Consider the following 17,650-nt stretch of genomic DNA (forward strand, 5'->3'; position numbering starts at 1 on the left):
CACAGAGGAGCCTCGGCAGACGCCCCCAGAGCCCCCACCCGATCGAGGCAAACGGAACACTGGGTGGGTGGCGTCTGGCTGAGTGGGCAGGTAATTTGGGGTGCCTCGAAGACAATTTGGATCTCAGGCCAATCCGTCTGGCTTCTCCGATTAAGACAATTTGGCTTTTTGGGCTTCTGTCCAATGGTCCAAATGGCCCACTCCCTGGACGCTGGCCGGGGGACCCTCTGTGCCTTGGGTGGGCTGGCACGGACCGCCCCCTGGGTCGTGCCAGCCCCGTCACCGGGGCCCAGAAGCCTCGGGCCTCTAGATTGCTAGTCGGGCTGCTGTGCAGGGGGGCTGCGCTGGGGGCAGAGGCGGGGGTGAGGTAAACCTCCCAGCCGCCCGGGTCCCTGCCGCAGCCCTAGGCGCTGAGATGGTGGCTGGGTCAGTACCGCCAGACCCAATGGCCTCGGGGCCCAAGCGACCCCAGCTGTGAGACACACTCGCAGCTCTCCTGCTCTGCAGGGCTCGTGCCCTCCGGACCTCTCCTACTGCCTGGCATCACCCCACCTGGTCACCAGGAAGCCCCACGGAGCTCCGAGCTTCCTGGGGCCCAGACGGGGCACTGAGGAGGCGGGCAAGCTGTCACCGAGGGGCGCGGGGAGGGCTCCCCAGGTGCGCGGAAGGCGGCCACCTGCTCCCGCCCGATGGAGCCCCTTGCTCACGCATCTGTAGCCCCTTCCCCCCCGCCGGCTGGGCCGGCCGGGGGCCCCACATTGGTGGCCTCCGAGCACCTTCCTGACACCTGAAGAGACGCCTCCCTGCCCCCTCCTCCGCCCCTCAGGACCCCCGGGGACCAGCCACCGCCCCCGGGGGCCAGGCCAGGCAGCGGCCGTCTCCATTCCCCTCTGACTTCTCGGGGGGCACAGTGGCCAGCACCCCCGCGAGGCTCCACTCTCCACTCAACCCAAGCGACAGGGACAGGCAAAAATCAAACCAAGGGTGATAAATGGCGGAGGGCAGGACGGCGGCGGGCGCCGCAGAGGTGACAGGTGGTTGGCTTCGTGCGTTCCTTGTCCTTGGTCACTGCCCCCCTGTTACACGGGGAGGGGAGTAAGTTTAATTTGGTACATGAGCGCGCAAAAAGCTAAGGAGGGATAAAAAAAAAAAAGGAAAAAAGCCCCAGGAGAAGCCAATTAAAGGGGGGAAATAGATCAATTGGCGTCAATTTGGGTTCCTGATTCGATCTGTAATTCTGCACGTCTCCTCGTCAATCCTTCCTCCTGACCGTTTCGTCCAAACCCTTGCTGGACCACTTCCTACCCCAGAGCATCCCCCCCCAGCCCCCAGTGCCCCCCCACCCACCCCACCAACCTCCAGACTTCCCACACTCCCCATGACCCTTGCCAGTCTCCAGGGGGCCCTCATTTCTGACAGGCTCCCCCAGGAGGCTGGCAAAGGCGAGCCCTAGGTGTGCTGGGGGTGTCCCCAGATCTCACAGGAGCACACCTAGGGGGTCAGGCGACGCGGCAGGGCATGTCTTGCTTGGCCACAGCCATCTCCACTCCGGCCAAACCCGTTCCTCGCTCAGCACGATAGTAGGTGCGTGGATGCCAGTGGGGTCTGGGGGCATCGGGACTCTCACTGCAGGTGCCGTGGGGTCAGGACGGGTGCCGAGAAGGAGGGGGGATCTGCCTCATCTCAGAAAGATGGAACCACCCGCGCCTGAGCCTGGGACACACACCCTCCCACCCTAGGGCGCATCCCAGGGGACCAGAGAGGAGCACAGGACGCGAAAACCTCATCGCAGGGCAGCTTAGAGAAGAATTTGGGATGGAATGCGGTCTCATCTGCACAATGCTGGGTTTGGGTATCCCACACATATGGGTGTGTGTGCGTGTGTGTGTGGATGCACGTGAGGGTTGTGGATGTGTGTGAGAGTGTATGTGTGCGTGTGCGTGTGTGGATGTGTGTGAGAGTGTGTGTGTGTGTGTGTGCGCGTGTGTGGATGTGTGTGAGGGTTGTGGATATGTGTGAGGGTGTGTGTGAGGGGGTGTGTGTGTGTGTGTGTGCGCGCGCGCACGCGTGCAGGGTTGCGTGTGGGTGCGTGTGCTTTCAAAGGTGAGAATTCAGACGTAAAATTTTGGAGCGTGTGGGCGTTTATGCCAATTAAGTTTTATCTGCGCGAATTCGGGTTTTCTGTCCCGTGCACCGCTCCCCGGGTGTTGCTGGGCCCCCCCACGGCTCCACAGCGGTCTCAGTGATGGAAACTACGGGGAGGAACAGGTTTGGGTCTTCGGTGTCACACGGCCAGAGCCCGGCGAGGGTTGGTGGAGGAGGGAGATGGCTGGCGAGCAGTGACAAGCCTACCTGCAAATTTGGCGCCTTCCTTTCTCTTGGATGGTCAGTCACAGCCAATTGAAGTCCAGGTCCGAGAGGAACGAGAAGGAAGGGTGGGGGCCGAATTCTTTTATTTTGCCAATTGTTTTGAAGCCAATTTATTTTTAGTATTTTTTTTTTCAGCTAATTGATTTTTTTTTTTTTTAGGGTTTTCTGGAAAGCTAGTTAGCTTTTCCGGTGTTGCTAAGAAGCCAATTCGTTTCAAGGGGGCCGACACGTTTGTGATTGCAATTTTGGTTGTGTAATTTGGGGGTAATTTGGGGGTGATAATTTGGGAGAGAGGGCGAAAGCCAATTGATTTTGTACATTTTTAAAGATTTTGTTGTGATTCCCTTAGCCCGATGGAGGGGGCCGAGGAGAGAGCAGCCTGACGTGGGGAGGTTGGGGCACGGGGGCCAGGTCAGGGGAGCCCGCAGACAGGACGGTACAGAGGTTTCAGCGGTGGGACCTGATGGAAAGGTCCGGTCAAGAGGAGGTCACGAGTGGGTGGTGCCGCTTTGCAGAATTACGACAATTTGGCTCACTTGCGATGGCCGGACGCCTCAAGAGAGGCGCCCCCGTGGGCGGCGGGGTCCTGGGTGGGCAGGGCGCTCAGGGGGCGGTGACGCTTGGCCTCTCTGAACACCTCCAGCTCCTTGGCGAGCGTGCGACCCCGGCGGGCTCGCAGGAGGGCGGGCAGGCCCCTGCGCAGGCGTTGGGCGGACTGCTTCCAGGTGTCATATTGGAAGAATTTGCCCACGGGGTATCTGGGGAAGTTGTCCTGAGAGGGGAAGGGCCGGTCAAGGGGTGCCTGGCCCCCAGCCCCTGCTCCCCAGCCACCCAGGCCCCGGGGGGACATCTGGGCAACCTGCTGGGGGCTGTCCCTAAACCTTGCAGCGTGCCCGACGTGTGACAGGTCAGTAACTCCCCCGGCTTCTGGTCAACACCACCACGGTTGCGGGGGGGGGGGCACGTGGCAAACATGTAAAGGACTCCCTAGCCGCGCTTCCAGCTGAGGAGCTGCTGCGCCCTGGTCCCCTGGCTTAGAGGTCACAGCCCCGAGGGGCTCCAGAGAGGGGGAGGGTCCCGGAGACGCCGGCTCCCCTCACAGGGGCCGGGCCGCCCACAGGCCCAGAGCTGGGGGGCTGCCCACGGGCCCAGAGCGTCCACAGGCCTGAGCTGGGGGGCTGTCCACGGGCCCAGAGCTGGGGGGCCGTCCACGGACCCAAGCTGGGGGGGCCGCCTTACCGGAAGCACGGTCGGAGGGGTCGACACGTCCCTCTCGGACTTGGCGGGGGTGGCGCAGTAGGTCTCCAGCAGGGCCAGGTCGCAGCTGCGGAAGCAGCACTCTTCCACGATGCCACGGCTGCGGCGGTTCACGCGGCTTGCCGGCCTGCCTGGAAGTCCCACAGGAGGAAGGAAAGGGCACGTCAGCACCAGCGCCCCAGGGGGCTCCCCAGGGTTCCTCCAGCCAGCCCGCCGCCCCTGCCCTTGGGACAGGATGCCGGTCACCTTGCAGGGACAGCCGGCCTTGGACTGGAGGGAAGGAAGAAAGCGAGAGGGGGGCGCGCAGGGGCCCCAGAAAGGAGAGAATGGACAGCGGGGTGAGTGCGCTCCAGGACCAGCCCCCTGGCCTCTCGGTGCCTCCCTCGTCGTATGTAAAGTGGGCACGGCCTCCTGGTCCACCACCAGGGGCTGTTTGGAAAATGCACGGGGCCCGGCCCCACATCCTGGGATCCCAGGGTCCTGACCCAAAGGCCGGCTGGGACCCAGGTGCCATCCCTGAACCAACCAGGAGCCTGGGTGCCTGCGGCCCTAGAGCCGCCGCCGAGACAGGTAGGAATGGGAGGAAGAAGGAGAAGACGGGAGGAGAGGAGTGAGGACCTGCAAAAACCACGCCCTCCTTTCTTCCCGTCCTCCCCCTCTCCTCCACGCACAGGCTCCAGACTCAGCTGCAAGGAAAAGCCCCCGGCCTGCCTTCCGCCATCGGTGGGGGGAGGGAGAGGAGCCCCTAGTAAGGGGTCCAGGTGCAGGGTCGAAAGGGTTGGGGGCTCAGCCCGGCCCTCCTTTCAGGGAAACCTGGTGCCAGGGGGCCACTCCCCGGGCGAGGGCCAGCCAGCACCAGACCGTACGGTGCTATCTCCTGCCCCCAAATGTGGCAGGAGACAGAGGCCACAGGAGAAGCCAGGGCAGGCAGGGGCCTCAGAAGCGTCAAGAAGCAGGAATGTTTTTTAAAGAGAAGCTCTGACATGCAAGACGGGCATTTTCGGCCCATTTCAGAGGGTGGGTAAGTAAAGGCTGCAGAAGAAGGTGCCTTGTGGTGGGTGATGGTTACGATGAGCCTTACGGCCACTGCCTGCTTGCCCCAGCCATGTCCCCACCCACACCCAGCCCTGAGCAGTGTCCGGCTGAGCCCAGGGGGAGCACACACTCCCTCCCCCCTCGAGGGTCAAGAAACTGCTCCCCAGTTTCTCCCGTTATCCGGATGGACACTCTCCGGAACTCCCCTGACCCGTCCTGCAGTTAAAGAAACTGAGGCCCAGACTGCTGGGAAACGAGGGCAAGAGCCCACACCCCGAAGGAGAGCTCACCTCCAACGGGGGACCCGCCCTGCCACACAGGGCACAGGGGCAAGGGAGAGCAGAGGTCTCCACATGCCCAGCCGGCTCCTGCAGGTTGGGAATCAGAGAGGAGGGCGAAGAACAGAGCCCTCGGGCCAGCAGGCGGGCGCCCTGCACTGTGCCCTGCCCCTCGGGTGCGGGTCCCACCCAGGCCTGGGGGCCCCGGCGGTCCCCTCCTGCGGATGCAGCCGAGCGTGGGCCAGGCACACTCACGCCGCCAGCAACGTGTGCTTTTATTCTGACTGGTTTTCAACCCATTTGATTCCATTTAAAATCTCACCATCCACGGGTATCTGCCCGTTGCCAAGACGTGGGCAAAACGTGCGGGGAAACCAGTGCCCGCAGCCCTGCCCATGGGCAGGTCAGGGAGAAGCAGGAGGGGAAGGGCTGCCTCCCTGTGGGGGCCTGGGTCACCCCGCCCGGAAGCCCGGCCTCCAGCCCACTCTGCACCCCACCCGCACCTGCCACTTAAGGTCTGGTCCCCCTGTAGATACCACCGTCCACTCTCCCTCCCACCTGCAAGAAATCAGGGAGTGCGGGCACCGCCCAAGCACACCGTAAGTGCCTAATAAATGTGGACTGCGAGGGCGTGACTGCGCGCTCCAAGTCTCACAGCAAGGGCCCCGGGCTCATTCACCTCCGAGGGGCCTCCCTGGGCCCGACCCCCAGGCCAGGTGCGCTGAAGACCTGCAGAGGTGTCTGACACGCGGGAAGGAGGACTCCGGCATCTATCGAGCACCCGCTGCGCACACCCCTCCGCCCTCGCCCCGCTGAGCTACTTACTGAAGTAGAAGCCGCGGTCCCCGCACACAAACTGGAGGGTGTCCACCAGCTCCCCGCCGCACAGAGTCTCACTGGGGCGGTAAGCAGCATAGCAGCACGAGGCGAAGGCCAAGAAGGCGAGCAGCCCCAGCATCGACTTTCCCACTCGGATCCCCATCGGTGTCTGCGGGCGGAGACGAGAGGCGTGAGCCCACCGCCCCGCCACGTCCAGGCCCGGGCCCCTCCCACTGCCCACCAGCCAGGGCGTCCCGAAATGCTGGCCCAGCAAGGGGATGCGGGCCTGCTCCCTTCGGGGACACTCAGCCCAGCCATCTCCTAATTTAAAGTCCAGTTACAGCTTTAAAGCACGCCTTTCTCCTTAATCTTAATTGTTTTAATTACAGAAGAGCTGGAGCTTCCACTGCTGACGCAGGCAGGATGCAGAGCTGCCCCGCGTGAAGGGCCGTGTGCGGGGCACACCTCTGAGGGGCACCGAGTGCCAGTCAGTAATTTCATGTGGGGATCCCCATCGTTATTACTGCAGGGGCTCAGCCACACCCAGAGCTGCAGGGGCCAGTGCTGGACACTGGACCTGGCCTCCATCCTATGATGTCATGGGGGCGGGGCCGGCACAGGGCAGCGGCCACTCCTCGGGCCTCCCAGCGCCAGCCAAGATGGCAGACGGCCCCACCCCAGCACAGAACATGTGCATCTCAGAGGACCGGCTGAGCAAGGGTGCCAGGAGGACCAGCCTCTCTCCCAAAGCAACAGGGGGGTTCTGCTGGGCCAGCACCACCCTCCTCCCTCCCGCACTGCCTCTCCCACCCTCTCAGTCTGCGGCTCAGCAAAGCCTGGGTCAAGGGTCCGACGGTCAGCACGGCGGTGCCAGCCACGCTCCCAGGAGCCACCTTCTCCTACATCACTCAGTCCCTCGACTCCAGCCTGCCCTGGGCACCCCAAACACACATAAAAGCCGAAAGCCTCCTTTCCAGGCCTCGCATCACACTACCCAGGGCCAGGGACCTCAAAGTCCCTCCAGGACCACCAGGCCCTCTCCCCATTTGGGGTACCCAACCCCACCCCAGGAGCTGGAGAGAACAGCTCAGGCCACCTAGAGGCCAGACCCCCGGTCCCTCAGGGCACCGCCTAGAAGGAGAGGCACATCTCAAGACACACCCCCTCGCAAGGTTTTGTGGCTGCAGACCTGGGGCAAGGGTTAACCAGGTCCCCGAAGGAGTCGGGGGGCTTGAAAGGGACCTTGACTCCTCTTGGGACGCAGCGAGCCACCCCCAGCCCTCCAAAAGGTGGAAGCCCCCCAGGCAGGCAGCCCCAGCCTGCCCTCTGCGGGCCCAGGTACGAGCCCGTTCTGGGGGGACAGTCTCGGCCGGGTTCCCCTGAGCCCCGTGGCACCCACAGGCTACCCTAGTAAGGGCCTGGGTGGAGCTGCCCACGTGTGTCCCTCTTAGGCTGTGCACCCAGTGAGCACAGAGGCACCGAGCAGCACGCCCCTTGCCAGCCTGGAGCAAGGCTGCTGCATGCTGGGCCCAGGGGAATTTTGATGCAATAAATCGTGTAGGAAATGAGGGGCTGCGAAGGAAGCACAGTCTCGCTTAAGCTCCTGACGAGCAGGGCCAGCTCCGTGGAAGATGGAAACTGCCGCCTGGCTCAGCTCACCTCCTCCCTGCACCAGACCCCAGCCTGTCTCCCGACAGCCCGGTGCCGCCCCCCCCTCCAAATTCTAGGAACAAATTTGTCCAGCTAGGGACTCGGTGCCGTCCGAGCGGCAGCCCCATCCTTCTGCAAGCCCAGCCCCTCGGTGCGGGGTCCAGTCCAGGGCACCAGCAAAGAGCAGAAGACTAGACGAGGGGCATGCAGCTGTGCGGGCCAGGTGACCAAGCGGGCAGAGGAGGGAGGGCAGGGGCGACAGGGCAGAGGCAGAGGGGAGGGATGAAGGGGCTGGGTGGGAGGCCGCGGGCAGGGGCCAAGGGGCTGAGGCCGGAGCGGGAGGGCAGCCGGGTCCTCGCTCAACAGCCCCGGTTACCTGCAGCTGGACAGGAGGCTCGCTGGGGCTGGAGGAAGAGGATGCGGGAGGAGGAGGCTGGAAGGCTGCCTCAGAGGAGAAGCCAATGTCCAGTTTGCAGGCTGGTCAGTGCCTCAGCTTTTATGTCTGAGCCGGCTCCTCCCAGCCGCGGCTCCACCCTACCCCCACCCCTCTCCCTGCTGACCACTCCCCCCGCCCCCTTTGCTCCCGCCCCCTCCCTCCTTCCAGCCGTTCCCTTCTCTGCGGCACCCCCAACCGCCTTCCCCACCATCTCTTAGCAAAGAACGGGGGGCGGGGGGGCTCATCCTGCACCCCCAGCCCATCCTGGCACCGGGAAATGGGGGCGGGGGTGCAGGGAGGGGGGCTGCTTTCCACCTCCTTGTCTGGAAACTTCCATCTGCCCACTGGGGCAGGGGCAGTTACCCTCTCTGGGTTGTCCACTGCTGCCCTTTCGAGCCCTGGACCAGGCCCTCTCTCCAGATTACTGGTGGGCGATGTCGGGGACAGGGAGAGGGAGGCTGTAGGGAGTGCGCTGCGAATGCGGTGTCTGGCAGGACTCCTTTGCCAACTCGGCCCCCCTCGCTCCATCCTGGCCCCGCCCACCCAGTTTTCCTCTCTCGGTCTTGCTGGCACCGAGTCAACATACCAGGGTGGGTTTCTGAGACTTGCGCCCGTCCTCGTTGCACTGCCCCCCGCCCCCGCCCCCGCGGCACAAATCACAAACTTTCAGCAACACCCCCTGCACCCGCAAAGCGACCAGGAAGTCGCCTTGCAGACAGCTCACACCTCCCCGGGCACTTCCCAAGTCCCCACCCCGCCCCCCCCCACCCCTCGCCCCCTCCTCCGCGGCACAGGGCAGAGCGCGGGGTTCGAGACGCGGAACGTGACCGACAGCCCCCCACCCTGTCTGCCCCGGGCCCAGCCGCCCCGGCCCGGCCCGGCCCGCACGCAGCTTACCTGGAAGCCGGCGCAGGGGCCGCCCACCTCCCTGCTGCGTATTGCAAACCGAACAGCGGGCGTTGGCCCTCCTGCCGGGCACTCCTCTGCCAGCGCCGCTCTGGCCGAGTCGCGGGGGCCGAATGTGCGACGGGGCAGAACGGGGGGATGGCTTTTTTGGGGGGGTGGGAAACTCGTCTGATTGTTTGGGGAGGACGGGCTGTCTGCGGGCTGGGGCGGGCCAGATGTTGTACTTTTAGGGGGGGAAAGGGTATCGGGAAATGAGGTCAGCTGTTGTATCAAGGATAGAGAGGGGCAGAGATAGTGAGAGAGACAGAGTGAACGTGAAAAGGGGGGGGCCGAAGAGAGGGCGAGAGAGAGAGAGAGAGAGAGGACAGTGAGAGACGGGCAGGCGCACAGCGGGAGAGAACAGCGAGGAGAGAAACAGAAAGCGTATAATTAATCCACTTTGGGACGGCGAAGGCGAGAGGGCGGGCGTGGAAGGGGAGGGAGTTGGAGGCAAGGAGCTGGGGGGGGCGGGAGGGAGCAAAGGGAAGGCTGCGGAAGAAGAGAGGGGGCCGGGACCAGAGGCCGGAGAGGGGACGGGGAGCGCAGAGAAGCGAGGAAAGGGCGCAACGTCGGGGGCCGGGGAAGGTGCTGAGGGGGGCGGAGCGGAGGCGTCACCCGGGCCGCGGGCGCCCAGCTCGGTTTGGGCCGACGGAGCCCTCGGCCGTCGCGAGCCCGGGCCTCGGGGGGGGCGGCGGTGGCGGCGCCGGGGCCGCTCGGGACGCAGCGAGGAGGGGGAGCGGCCGGGCTGCGCGCCGGGGAGGGCCGGGAGGGAGCGCGGGGGATGACAACGCCGGCGGCCTGCGAGCCGGACTGCCTGCGGGGGGGACCGCCTCCTCGGGCGAAGCGGGACGGGCGTTGAGGTAGATGAGGAGGAGGCGGCGGGGGATCCGCAGGCCGGCGGAGCGCGACCCCGCCGACGGCGCCCGAGATGGGAGTCAGCAGCGTGGCGGCGGACGGCGTCGACGCGGGGCCGCCAGCCGGGTGGAGGCGCTGGCGGGCCGAGCGCGGGCGGGCGTGGGCCAGGAGGCGGGGGCGGCCGGAAGGGGGGGGCCGGGGGCCGGCCTGGCCTCACGCAGCTCCGCCGGAGAGCAGGCGAACTCCGGGCGCCAACGCCCGGCTCTTATAGCCGCGCCACCCCGCGGCTCGGCGCCCGCTCGGGCCCCGCTGGCCGTGCGCCCGCGCCAATGGGCGCCCGCGGGGCCCTCGCCCCGCCCCCGGACCGCCCTCGCAACTCGAGCCAAGGGCGGGGGGCGGGCTTGGGGTCCCGGGGGGCGGCGGTTGGGGGGGGGGCTGTGGGGTGCGCGGGGGCGAGATTGGATTGGGGGCAGGGATCGGCAGAGTTCGAAAGAAATCCCGAATCGCTATTCTAAAGTGTTTGGGGGCCCCGTCTTAGGTTCCGGGGTGCCAAGGTCCCCGCATTAGTGCACGGGGGACGCGGGGCGACCAGGGTGGGCGGCGTCACACGCCCTAGCGACGGCCAGGTCCCCGCGCCCGGCCAGGGGGCTACGCGGCGAGGGTGCCCTGTCGGAATGCGGGCGCAGGTGGCTCGACACTGGGTCGGGGGTCCCCGAGTGCCGCTGGGATGTACAAGGGAAGTGGGGAGTCCCTGGGCGCGGGCGGGGCGCGCAGCCGCCACCTGCCCGAGCAGGCGCAGCCCCTCGAGCCGCAGCCGGAGCCCGAGCGCCCCCCGGTGCCGCGCGGGAACCGGGGAGTAGCCTCGGCGGCCGCCAGGTGCGGTACGTGGGGAGGGCCGGCCGGGCCAGGACCGAATCTGGGCCAGGCATGGGGCCGGCCCGGGCTGCGCCTGCCGGGAGAGATACGAGCAGGGCGGGAAACATCGCTCAAATCCTACCTGCATGACCGGGCTCACCGGGGTGCATCTAAGCAGCTCGCCTTTGGGGCCCACCCAAAATATCCGGATAATAGTTCCCCCGTCCTCAGTGCGTTGGACTTGCGCAGACTCGGGTTCAGCCCCAGGGGCCACCACGATAATTTGGGGGTCTGGGGAAACCATCTCCTGGAGAGTTTGGACGATGTAAGAAGTCGTTGTGATTTTTACCAAGTCAAAAACCACGCACGAGCCCCCGCGCCCCGCCCGCCCCCAGGAGCCCCGGCAGCCAGCGCCCCTCCGAGGGGAAGGGGCCGCCGGCGGCGGAAGCCCGCGCCCGGCTCGCCCCCTCGCTCCGCCATCAATCACGTCGCCCGCGCTCGGCGCGCGCCTCCCGGAGTCCTCCGCCCGGCGGCTGGCGGCGCCGCGCCGCCCGAGCCGGGTGCGCCTGTCCTCCGCGTCCCTCCTACCCTGCGCCCTGCCTGCCCCGCTGGGGGGCCGCCGAGGCGCTTTCCCCACGACCGTGATCTTTGCAGAGAGCAAACGAAAGCGGCGCGGGTTTCAGGGCGCCCGGCCTAGCGAGCGCGGCCGCCGAGGGGCTAGCCCGCCGCAGGCTCCCGCGCCCCGCGCCGGTGTCCCCGGCAGCCGCTCGGGACGGCGGCGGGTGGGTTTGGGAGCCGGGCCGGGACGCGAGGCGGCGGGGAGCTCACCGCGAGGCTGGAGGCCGGAGGCTGCGTCCGCGGGCGCGCTAGGAGCCGAGGCAGAGAGCGAGCGCTCTGCAACGGGCGGCGGACGCGCTGAAGGTGAGCGAGACCCCGGGGGCAGTCCCCAGTGTCCGGGGGCAACGCCCAGTCCGTTGGAAGACCCGGGGACAATGCCCAAATTTGGGGGAAACTGGGGGCAATGCCCAGTCGTTTTCCTGGACGCGGGAGAAGCACTGCCTGCGTCCTGGAGGACACGCTGCTGGGCCAAGTGTGTTTGGGGAACACAAGAGAAATTTTCCAACTCCGAGGAGCTCCGGGGACTTCGTAGGAGACGCAGAGAGGCCCAGAACCAGTGCCCGTGGTACGCGGGATTGGGGAAGCTGCAGAGACCGCGGCGGGGCCGGGAACAATGCCCAAAGGCCGGGAACGCAAGTCAGAGCCGCCTGATTTGCGGGCGAGAGAACGAGTGTCCCGAAGTGGGGACCCAAGGGAGGTTGCGTCGGTGTGGGGAACTGCGATTCACGACTAAATTCGAGACTCCAGAAAGAGAGTCCGAGTCTGAGGACCGGGGGGATTTCTCCCTGCAACTGGGGGACAAGGGAGCCGCGTCTAAAATGTGGGGACCCCAGCATCTGGGTCAGCAAGTTTGTGGGGGGTCCCACTTTGTGGCGAAGTAGGTTTGGGGATGACCCGAGGAAAATGCTCAGCGTGAAACTTGGGAGAACCCCAGAGGCGTACTGTCTAAAACCGGGGGAAGAAAAACAATGGACACATTTTGGGGATCTAGGCAAATCGTCCATGCGGTGGAGAAGAGTGGAGATTAATTTCCACAACTTAGAAATTCAAGTTAGTGGCCTGGACGCTTGCATCACCCAGGGAAAGTAACTTCCATAATTGCTGTGGCTTTTGAGAAAATCCTCAATGTCCTTTAGAGAGTCAAGAAACACGATCTAAATTCGGGGCAACCTGGGGTGTGATCAGGACATTTGGAGAATGCAGAAAATCAATGTCCTTTTATATCTTAATTTTTACGTTGGTTTCAATTAGTTTATTTTTGGTGAACAGGAAAAAAATATATTTTCCCGGGCACTGTCTGCATTTGGGGAACCCTAGGAAGACGTGGCCCAAGTTTGGGGGAATCCATGAAAATTGTTCAATAGAGATTTGGTACCTAAATTTCAGGGAACCTGGTTAGTAGCAAGGAAGCTTGTAGGACGCGGCCTATAATACCTGGGATTTCCAGGACCCGGGGATTTTTTTCGGTATCTGGGCAATTTCACTTTGGGAGGCCTGTGGAAAATTGCCTAAATTTAGGGGGACTCGGGGCAAGGATCATCAAGTCAGGGGACCCATAAATCAACGTTCAAAAAAAGATCAATTCTTTTGTGGAGGGGGGAAAATAATCTCAGTTTATTTTGGAGGGCTGGCAGGCAGTGTCTCAATCTGGAGGCCCCAGAAAAATCATTTCTGAATCTGGGGATCCAAAGAAGCTCTTCGAAGTCCTCAGGAGAAATGAGGGTCAGTATCTAAGTTTTATGGGGAAAGGATTCAGAGTTCCTAAGTGGTGGGGCCTGAAGAATCAGTGCCTGCAGCTGGGTATCTACAGGGGGTTTGCAGTGTCTGGGAGACTCAGAAAATGTCGACTAAATTTGGGGTGACTCAGTGGGTGCCTGAGATGCCTTGGAGCCCAAGAAATCGGTGCCTTTCTGTGACAGAAGTGTAACACTGAATGTGTCTGGGGGGCCTGGAGGGCAACGCCTGATGTTGAGAGCCCAGCGTGCCCAAATAGAGGAAAGGGTCCAGCGTTGGTCGGCCCGGGATATGGGATCCGTTCTGACTTTTAGAAAACCTGGATTCTTGTCAGTAAGCTCGTGGGGCCCAGGGAATTTTTTAATATTCAGAATGTTATGAGGCGGAGAAAATATTCAGAATATTTGGTTACTGGGACACTCAAAAGAGCTGGGTATAACAAGATATAGGCTCTGTGAGAGAGTTTGTTTTGTGCGTGGTTTGACCCAGGGGGACCTGGGAGGTTTGCGATTTGGGGGAATCTGCCTGTCCACGATCACAATTGAGCGCACCTTGGATAATCGCTCCGCGTGCTTTCGGGGCCTGGGTAAGTGTCTAAATTTTAATGAACCTGATAAGTGGCAAGGAAGCTTGGAGATCCCCGGGAATGAACGCCCCATATCTTCATGGCCCACCAAAAAAAAAAAGGGGGGACCAGAAATCGATGCGTTTTGGGGACCAGAAATCATCCTCTCAATTTTGTGGAACTCAGGAGATCAGAGCGCAAACTGTTTATGATTCAGAAGGGGGATCGGCGTGCTTTGGGTGTAACGCCTAAATTTTGGTGGAGGTATGGGAAGCAACGTTCAGACCCTGAGGGTCCCGGGGAAATGGCTTAGTGTGTTGCGGAGGTGGGGGTGCCTAGGATTCTTTGTGGAAAATTTAGGAAACCCAGGGTGAGGCCAATACAGTTGTGGAACCCAGCAGATAATGCCCCGAACTCTGGTGAACCAGGGGAACAGGGCTTCAGTGTGGGGGGCCCAGAACAGGGGTGGTAAGCTTGGGAGCCACTGTCGTCCAAAATTACGGGGACACAGGAAGAGAGCTCCACTTGTTTGGGAATGATGCCTAAATGCCAGAAGAACACTGTGCACATTCTGGGGAGCCAGGCGAATTGGTCAGCCTGACCACAGGACCCAGGGTTAATGTTTAAATCTTCCCGAATAGGGTTTGCCACTGTGTAACTCTGCAGAACCTGGGGGTGGGGCTGGGGGGTATATAAAATTGTGAAGAGCCTGGGAGAAAACACCCAATGAGTTTGGGGACCCAGGCCACTAGTGTAAACGTGGGAAAGCCAGTGGGGGTTATGCGTTTTCAGATCCCCAGAAATTAATGTGCAAAAAAAACCCAAACCAAACCAAAAAAAAAAAAAAAAAAAAAAAACCCTTGTGACCTGGAGAAATGTTGAATGTACTGGGGGGACCTGAGCAAGGCTTAAATTTGGAAGAGACCAGAAAATATAATGTCTGCGATCCGGAGGAGCGGGGAAGGTGCTGGGTGGGTTGGGACCCTGGGAATGGAGGGCTGCGTTTGAGAGGTTGAGCTCCGGTGCCCGGGGAAGCACCCGCCGCTGGGGATCCGCCGCCCCCGGGACTCGCGCGGAGCAGTGGCGCCCTCCCCGGGGGACGCGAGCGCGGGTTGCGCGGCGGCGGCGGCGGCGGCGGCGGCGGCAGTAGCAGCAGCTCCGGGGCTGGTGCGCGGGACTCCCAGGGGCGCCCTCCACCCCGGCTGGCACATGGCTTCTCCCGCTTTTGCCTCCTGGGCCATGAGAGCGCTTCCGTGCAGAAGCCCGGCCGGGCGGGCGTCGGGGTGGAAGGGAGAAACCCGAGAGCCGCGGGGGAGCGATGGGGCGCTGCTCCCCCGACGCTCCCGGGGCTCCGGGCTCCCTGCTCGGCCGCCTGCGAGGAGGCCCGCGGGCTCCCCGCCGCCGCCGCGCCCCACGCGCTCCCGCGCTGCGAGCCTAGGCGAAGCCGCGGCCGCGCCGCCGCCGCGGGCAGGCTCGTCCCCGGCTCGGTTTGGGGGCCCGGGAGCACCCCCGGCGGCCACCCCCTGCTCGCCCCGGCGCTCCGAAGAGCGCCGTCCGGGCCTTCCCCAGCCCCCAAACGAGAGCGAACCCAGTTTTGTTCTGGTGATGCGGGAGAGCAGAAGGCCTGGGAAAGAGGAGAAGAAAGTCGGGGGAAGAGATGGGGGGAGGCCTGCACGGTGGCTGGGGGTCAGGGGTCTCCTTTCGTTTTTCTCGAAGAGAATTTTCACGAAAAGCCTCCCTCTCCGAGCTGTGAAAGCCTAGTTCCTTGAAGACAAACACTGAACCCTACCCAGCCCCAAGGCACTGGCGGGAACTGGATCACCCCTTCGGAACTGGGCAGTGTGGGAGGTGGGGGACAGCCACCTCAGGGGCATCTGTGGGTTGGGGGCGCTGCCAGAGAGGGGCTGCTGCTGGGGGCAGCAGGATGGCGGGGCCTCCGACCGGTATGCCGGCCGTCGCTTGTCCCCGCTGTCACCCCACAGAGGGACCCCAGCTAGAAGGGGGACACCTCAAAGCCTGACACTCTGGGAAGGCAGGGGTTAAGGCCATTGGACAGGTGTGGGGACTGGGCAGGGCTGAGGCAGCCCTTTCACAGGAGCTTGGCAGGACAGGGAGGACACCCCCCCCACCTATGAAAAAAAACAGCCCATTTTCCACCCAGAGCCCAAGGCACGTGGGGAATGTTCCCCCTTCAAATTCCAGTCCGTATCAATCACCCCCGTGTCCATTCCAAGAACATCTGGCCTGTCTCGCCCCCCCTCCCGCCCATCACTGCCCCCCTTTCCCCCTCCACCAGCCTTCTGCAGTCCCCCGCGTCCCTGGCTTTCAGGCCTATGCCTATAGGAGGGAAGGCGAGGCGGGAGCCTCCGGAAGGGAAGCCTGGCTGCGTAGCTCCCTATTCTGTGGCAACTTGTAAATTGGGGGCGAGGAGTATTTTTAAGTGCCTGTCTGCGGACCCGGCTCCCTGGGATCCCAGAGCAGATTTCAAGTCCTGGATGAGGGCCTCTGCTGCCCTCGGCCCTGCTCTGGTTTCCCCACCTCTCCTCCAGTCCTACTTCCCAGGCTGGGGGTGGCGGAAGGCTGGGGTGAGACGTGTGTCAGTGGGGCTGCCTGGGCGCACCCATGCCAGCGGCCCTCTGGTGAGCCACTCCCCTGCTTTGTGCCCTGAGCAGGCGCCAGCCCTGGAGAAGCTGCCGCCGGTGCCTGCAGACCTGGACCTTGCAGGTAAGACGGCTGAGGCCACCTTGGGGTGCCAGGCTGGGCCATCAGGGCGAGGGGAGGGGGGCAGAGATGCACTTCCTCCCCGTGAGGGGCTGCCTGCTGAACCCTCGCCTTATTTAGTCACGAGTTCGGCTAAAGGGGCAGGGTTGTCGGGGGGCAGATCCGGGTCGCTGCGGGGCTCAAAAAGGGCACTGGCCGCCCCCAGCCAGGACCAGCCACCCAGGTCGCCCCGACTTCCGGCCCCCCACGGTAGGAAGGGACCTGCCAGCAAGCGGGGCATGTCGTGGGGCTGGGATCTCCCCCAGCACAGGGCTTGGCTGGCAGGAATTCAGCCCCAAGCGCCATTCCCCCCCACCCCTAACGACCTCCCCCCCCACCCTGCAGCAGCCCTGGCCGCCCCTCTAGACCTGCAAACCACATTTCAAAGAGAATAACCATCCCCCCAAAGATTCGGACTCACCCCAGCAAGCCCGGCCCTGCACCCAGGCCCGCGGCTCCAGTGCTCCTGCCTTGCCGGTTCCCTCGCTCCCGCCCGCCCTGCAGCCGGCCTTTCCCACTCCCCGGTTTCCTCCCCCGGCTCTGGCTCCGAGCTGGCCGCCCCCCCCCCCTCCCTGGGACTAAGCCCAGCATTTTACAAACCGGGCTCGTTCTCCGAGAGTCCCCTGAGCGCCCCTCCTTCACCCCCCACCCCGCAGGGCACCCGCCGCTGGGGGCAAGGACCCTGCCCTCCAATCTAGGAGGGACACCCGCTCCGGTCAGCCCAGCTAGAGGCAGGGGACCCAGGCCCCAGCTGGAACGCCAGGACCCGACGGCGCGAGCCACCCCAGGCACAAGGCACCACAAGCCACTGATCAATAAACCAAAAGTCAGAAGTACGTATGGGTCGGTGTGTGGGCAGCAGGGGAGGGGGCCGAGCAGGCGCCCTCGGGAAGGACCGAGGCGTCGCCACTATTGTACTATTTTATGTAGTGTCTGAACTAAAGACACCTTTAAAAAACGTTCTTGGTTTCTCTCTCGGATGCGCAGACCAGCCTGCAAGGGGGCACCTGCTGGGTCCCCCACTGCAGGCCCTGAAGAGTGGCCTCTGTCGCTTTGGGGTCAGCAGCAAGAACACAGACCCACCCACCTCCACCTCCAAAGCTCTCGGCGAGCCTGGAGCGAGCGTCCCTCTAGGGCAGCTTAGCCTGGGCCCCCACCCCGGTACCTGATGCGTGAACCCTGCGGCCACCACCACGGAGCTGGCTCCAGAAGTGTCCAAGGAGGCTCTGGCCCCTGGGCCTTTCTAGTCACCCCCCCGCGGCCCCCACGCACACACAGGAAGCCCCGCCGGCCTGAACACAATGGAATCATGACAGCAGCACTGAGAATGCCTCTCCGGCCTCTGGTCATACCTCACTCGCGCCTCTCAATTCTCAACAGCCAGGAGGGCTGCGACTGTCGCCCACTTTGACAAATGGGGACACAGAGAGGTCAAACCACTGGTGTGAGGACCCACAGCCAGCAGCCCAGGAC

At 63.7% G+C, this 17,650-nt stretch overlaps 1 protein-coding gene across 2 annotated transcripts; it reads right to left on the reverse strand.

Moving 5' to 3' along the window:
• Positions 1-1,362: 1,362 nt before the first annotated feature.
• IGF2 (insulin like growth factor 2) lies at positions 1,363-10,804 on the reverse strand. Of its 2 annotated transcripts, none has more exons than XM_030833134.2 (4): positions 10,643-10,804; positions 5,766-5,928; positions 3,610-3,758; positions 1,363-3,142 (listed from the first exon to the last, which is right to left on the reverse strand). In XM_030833134.2, the coding sequence occupies exons 1-4, from the start codon at positions 10,802-10,804 to the stop codon at positions 2,903-2,905; spliced, it is 714 nt and encodes a 237-aa protein (XP_030688994.1). In that variant the 3' UTR covers positions 1,363-2,902. The 2 variants fall into 2 exon arrangements, with proteins under 2 accessions (XP_030688994.1, XP_069902164.1); XM_070046063.1 differs by lacking the exon at positions 10,643-10,804 and adding an exon at positions 7,786-7,865 and having other exon boundaries at positions 3,610-3,766; positions 5,765-5,928.
• Positions 10,805-17,650: the final 6,846 nt, after the last annotated feature.

Source organism: Globicephala melas, chromosome 8 (genome assembly GCF_963455315.2).
Source record: "Globicephala melas chromosome 8, mGloMel1.2, whole genome shotgun sequence".
Lineage (NCBI taxonomy): Eukaryota > Metazoa > Chordata > Mammalia > Artiodactyla > Delphinidae > Globicephala > Globicephala melas.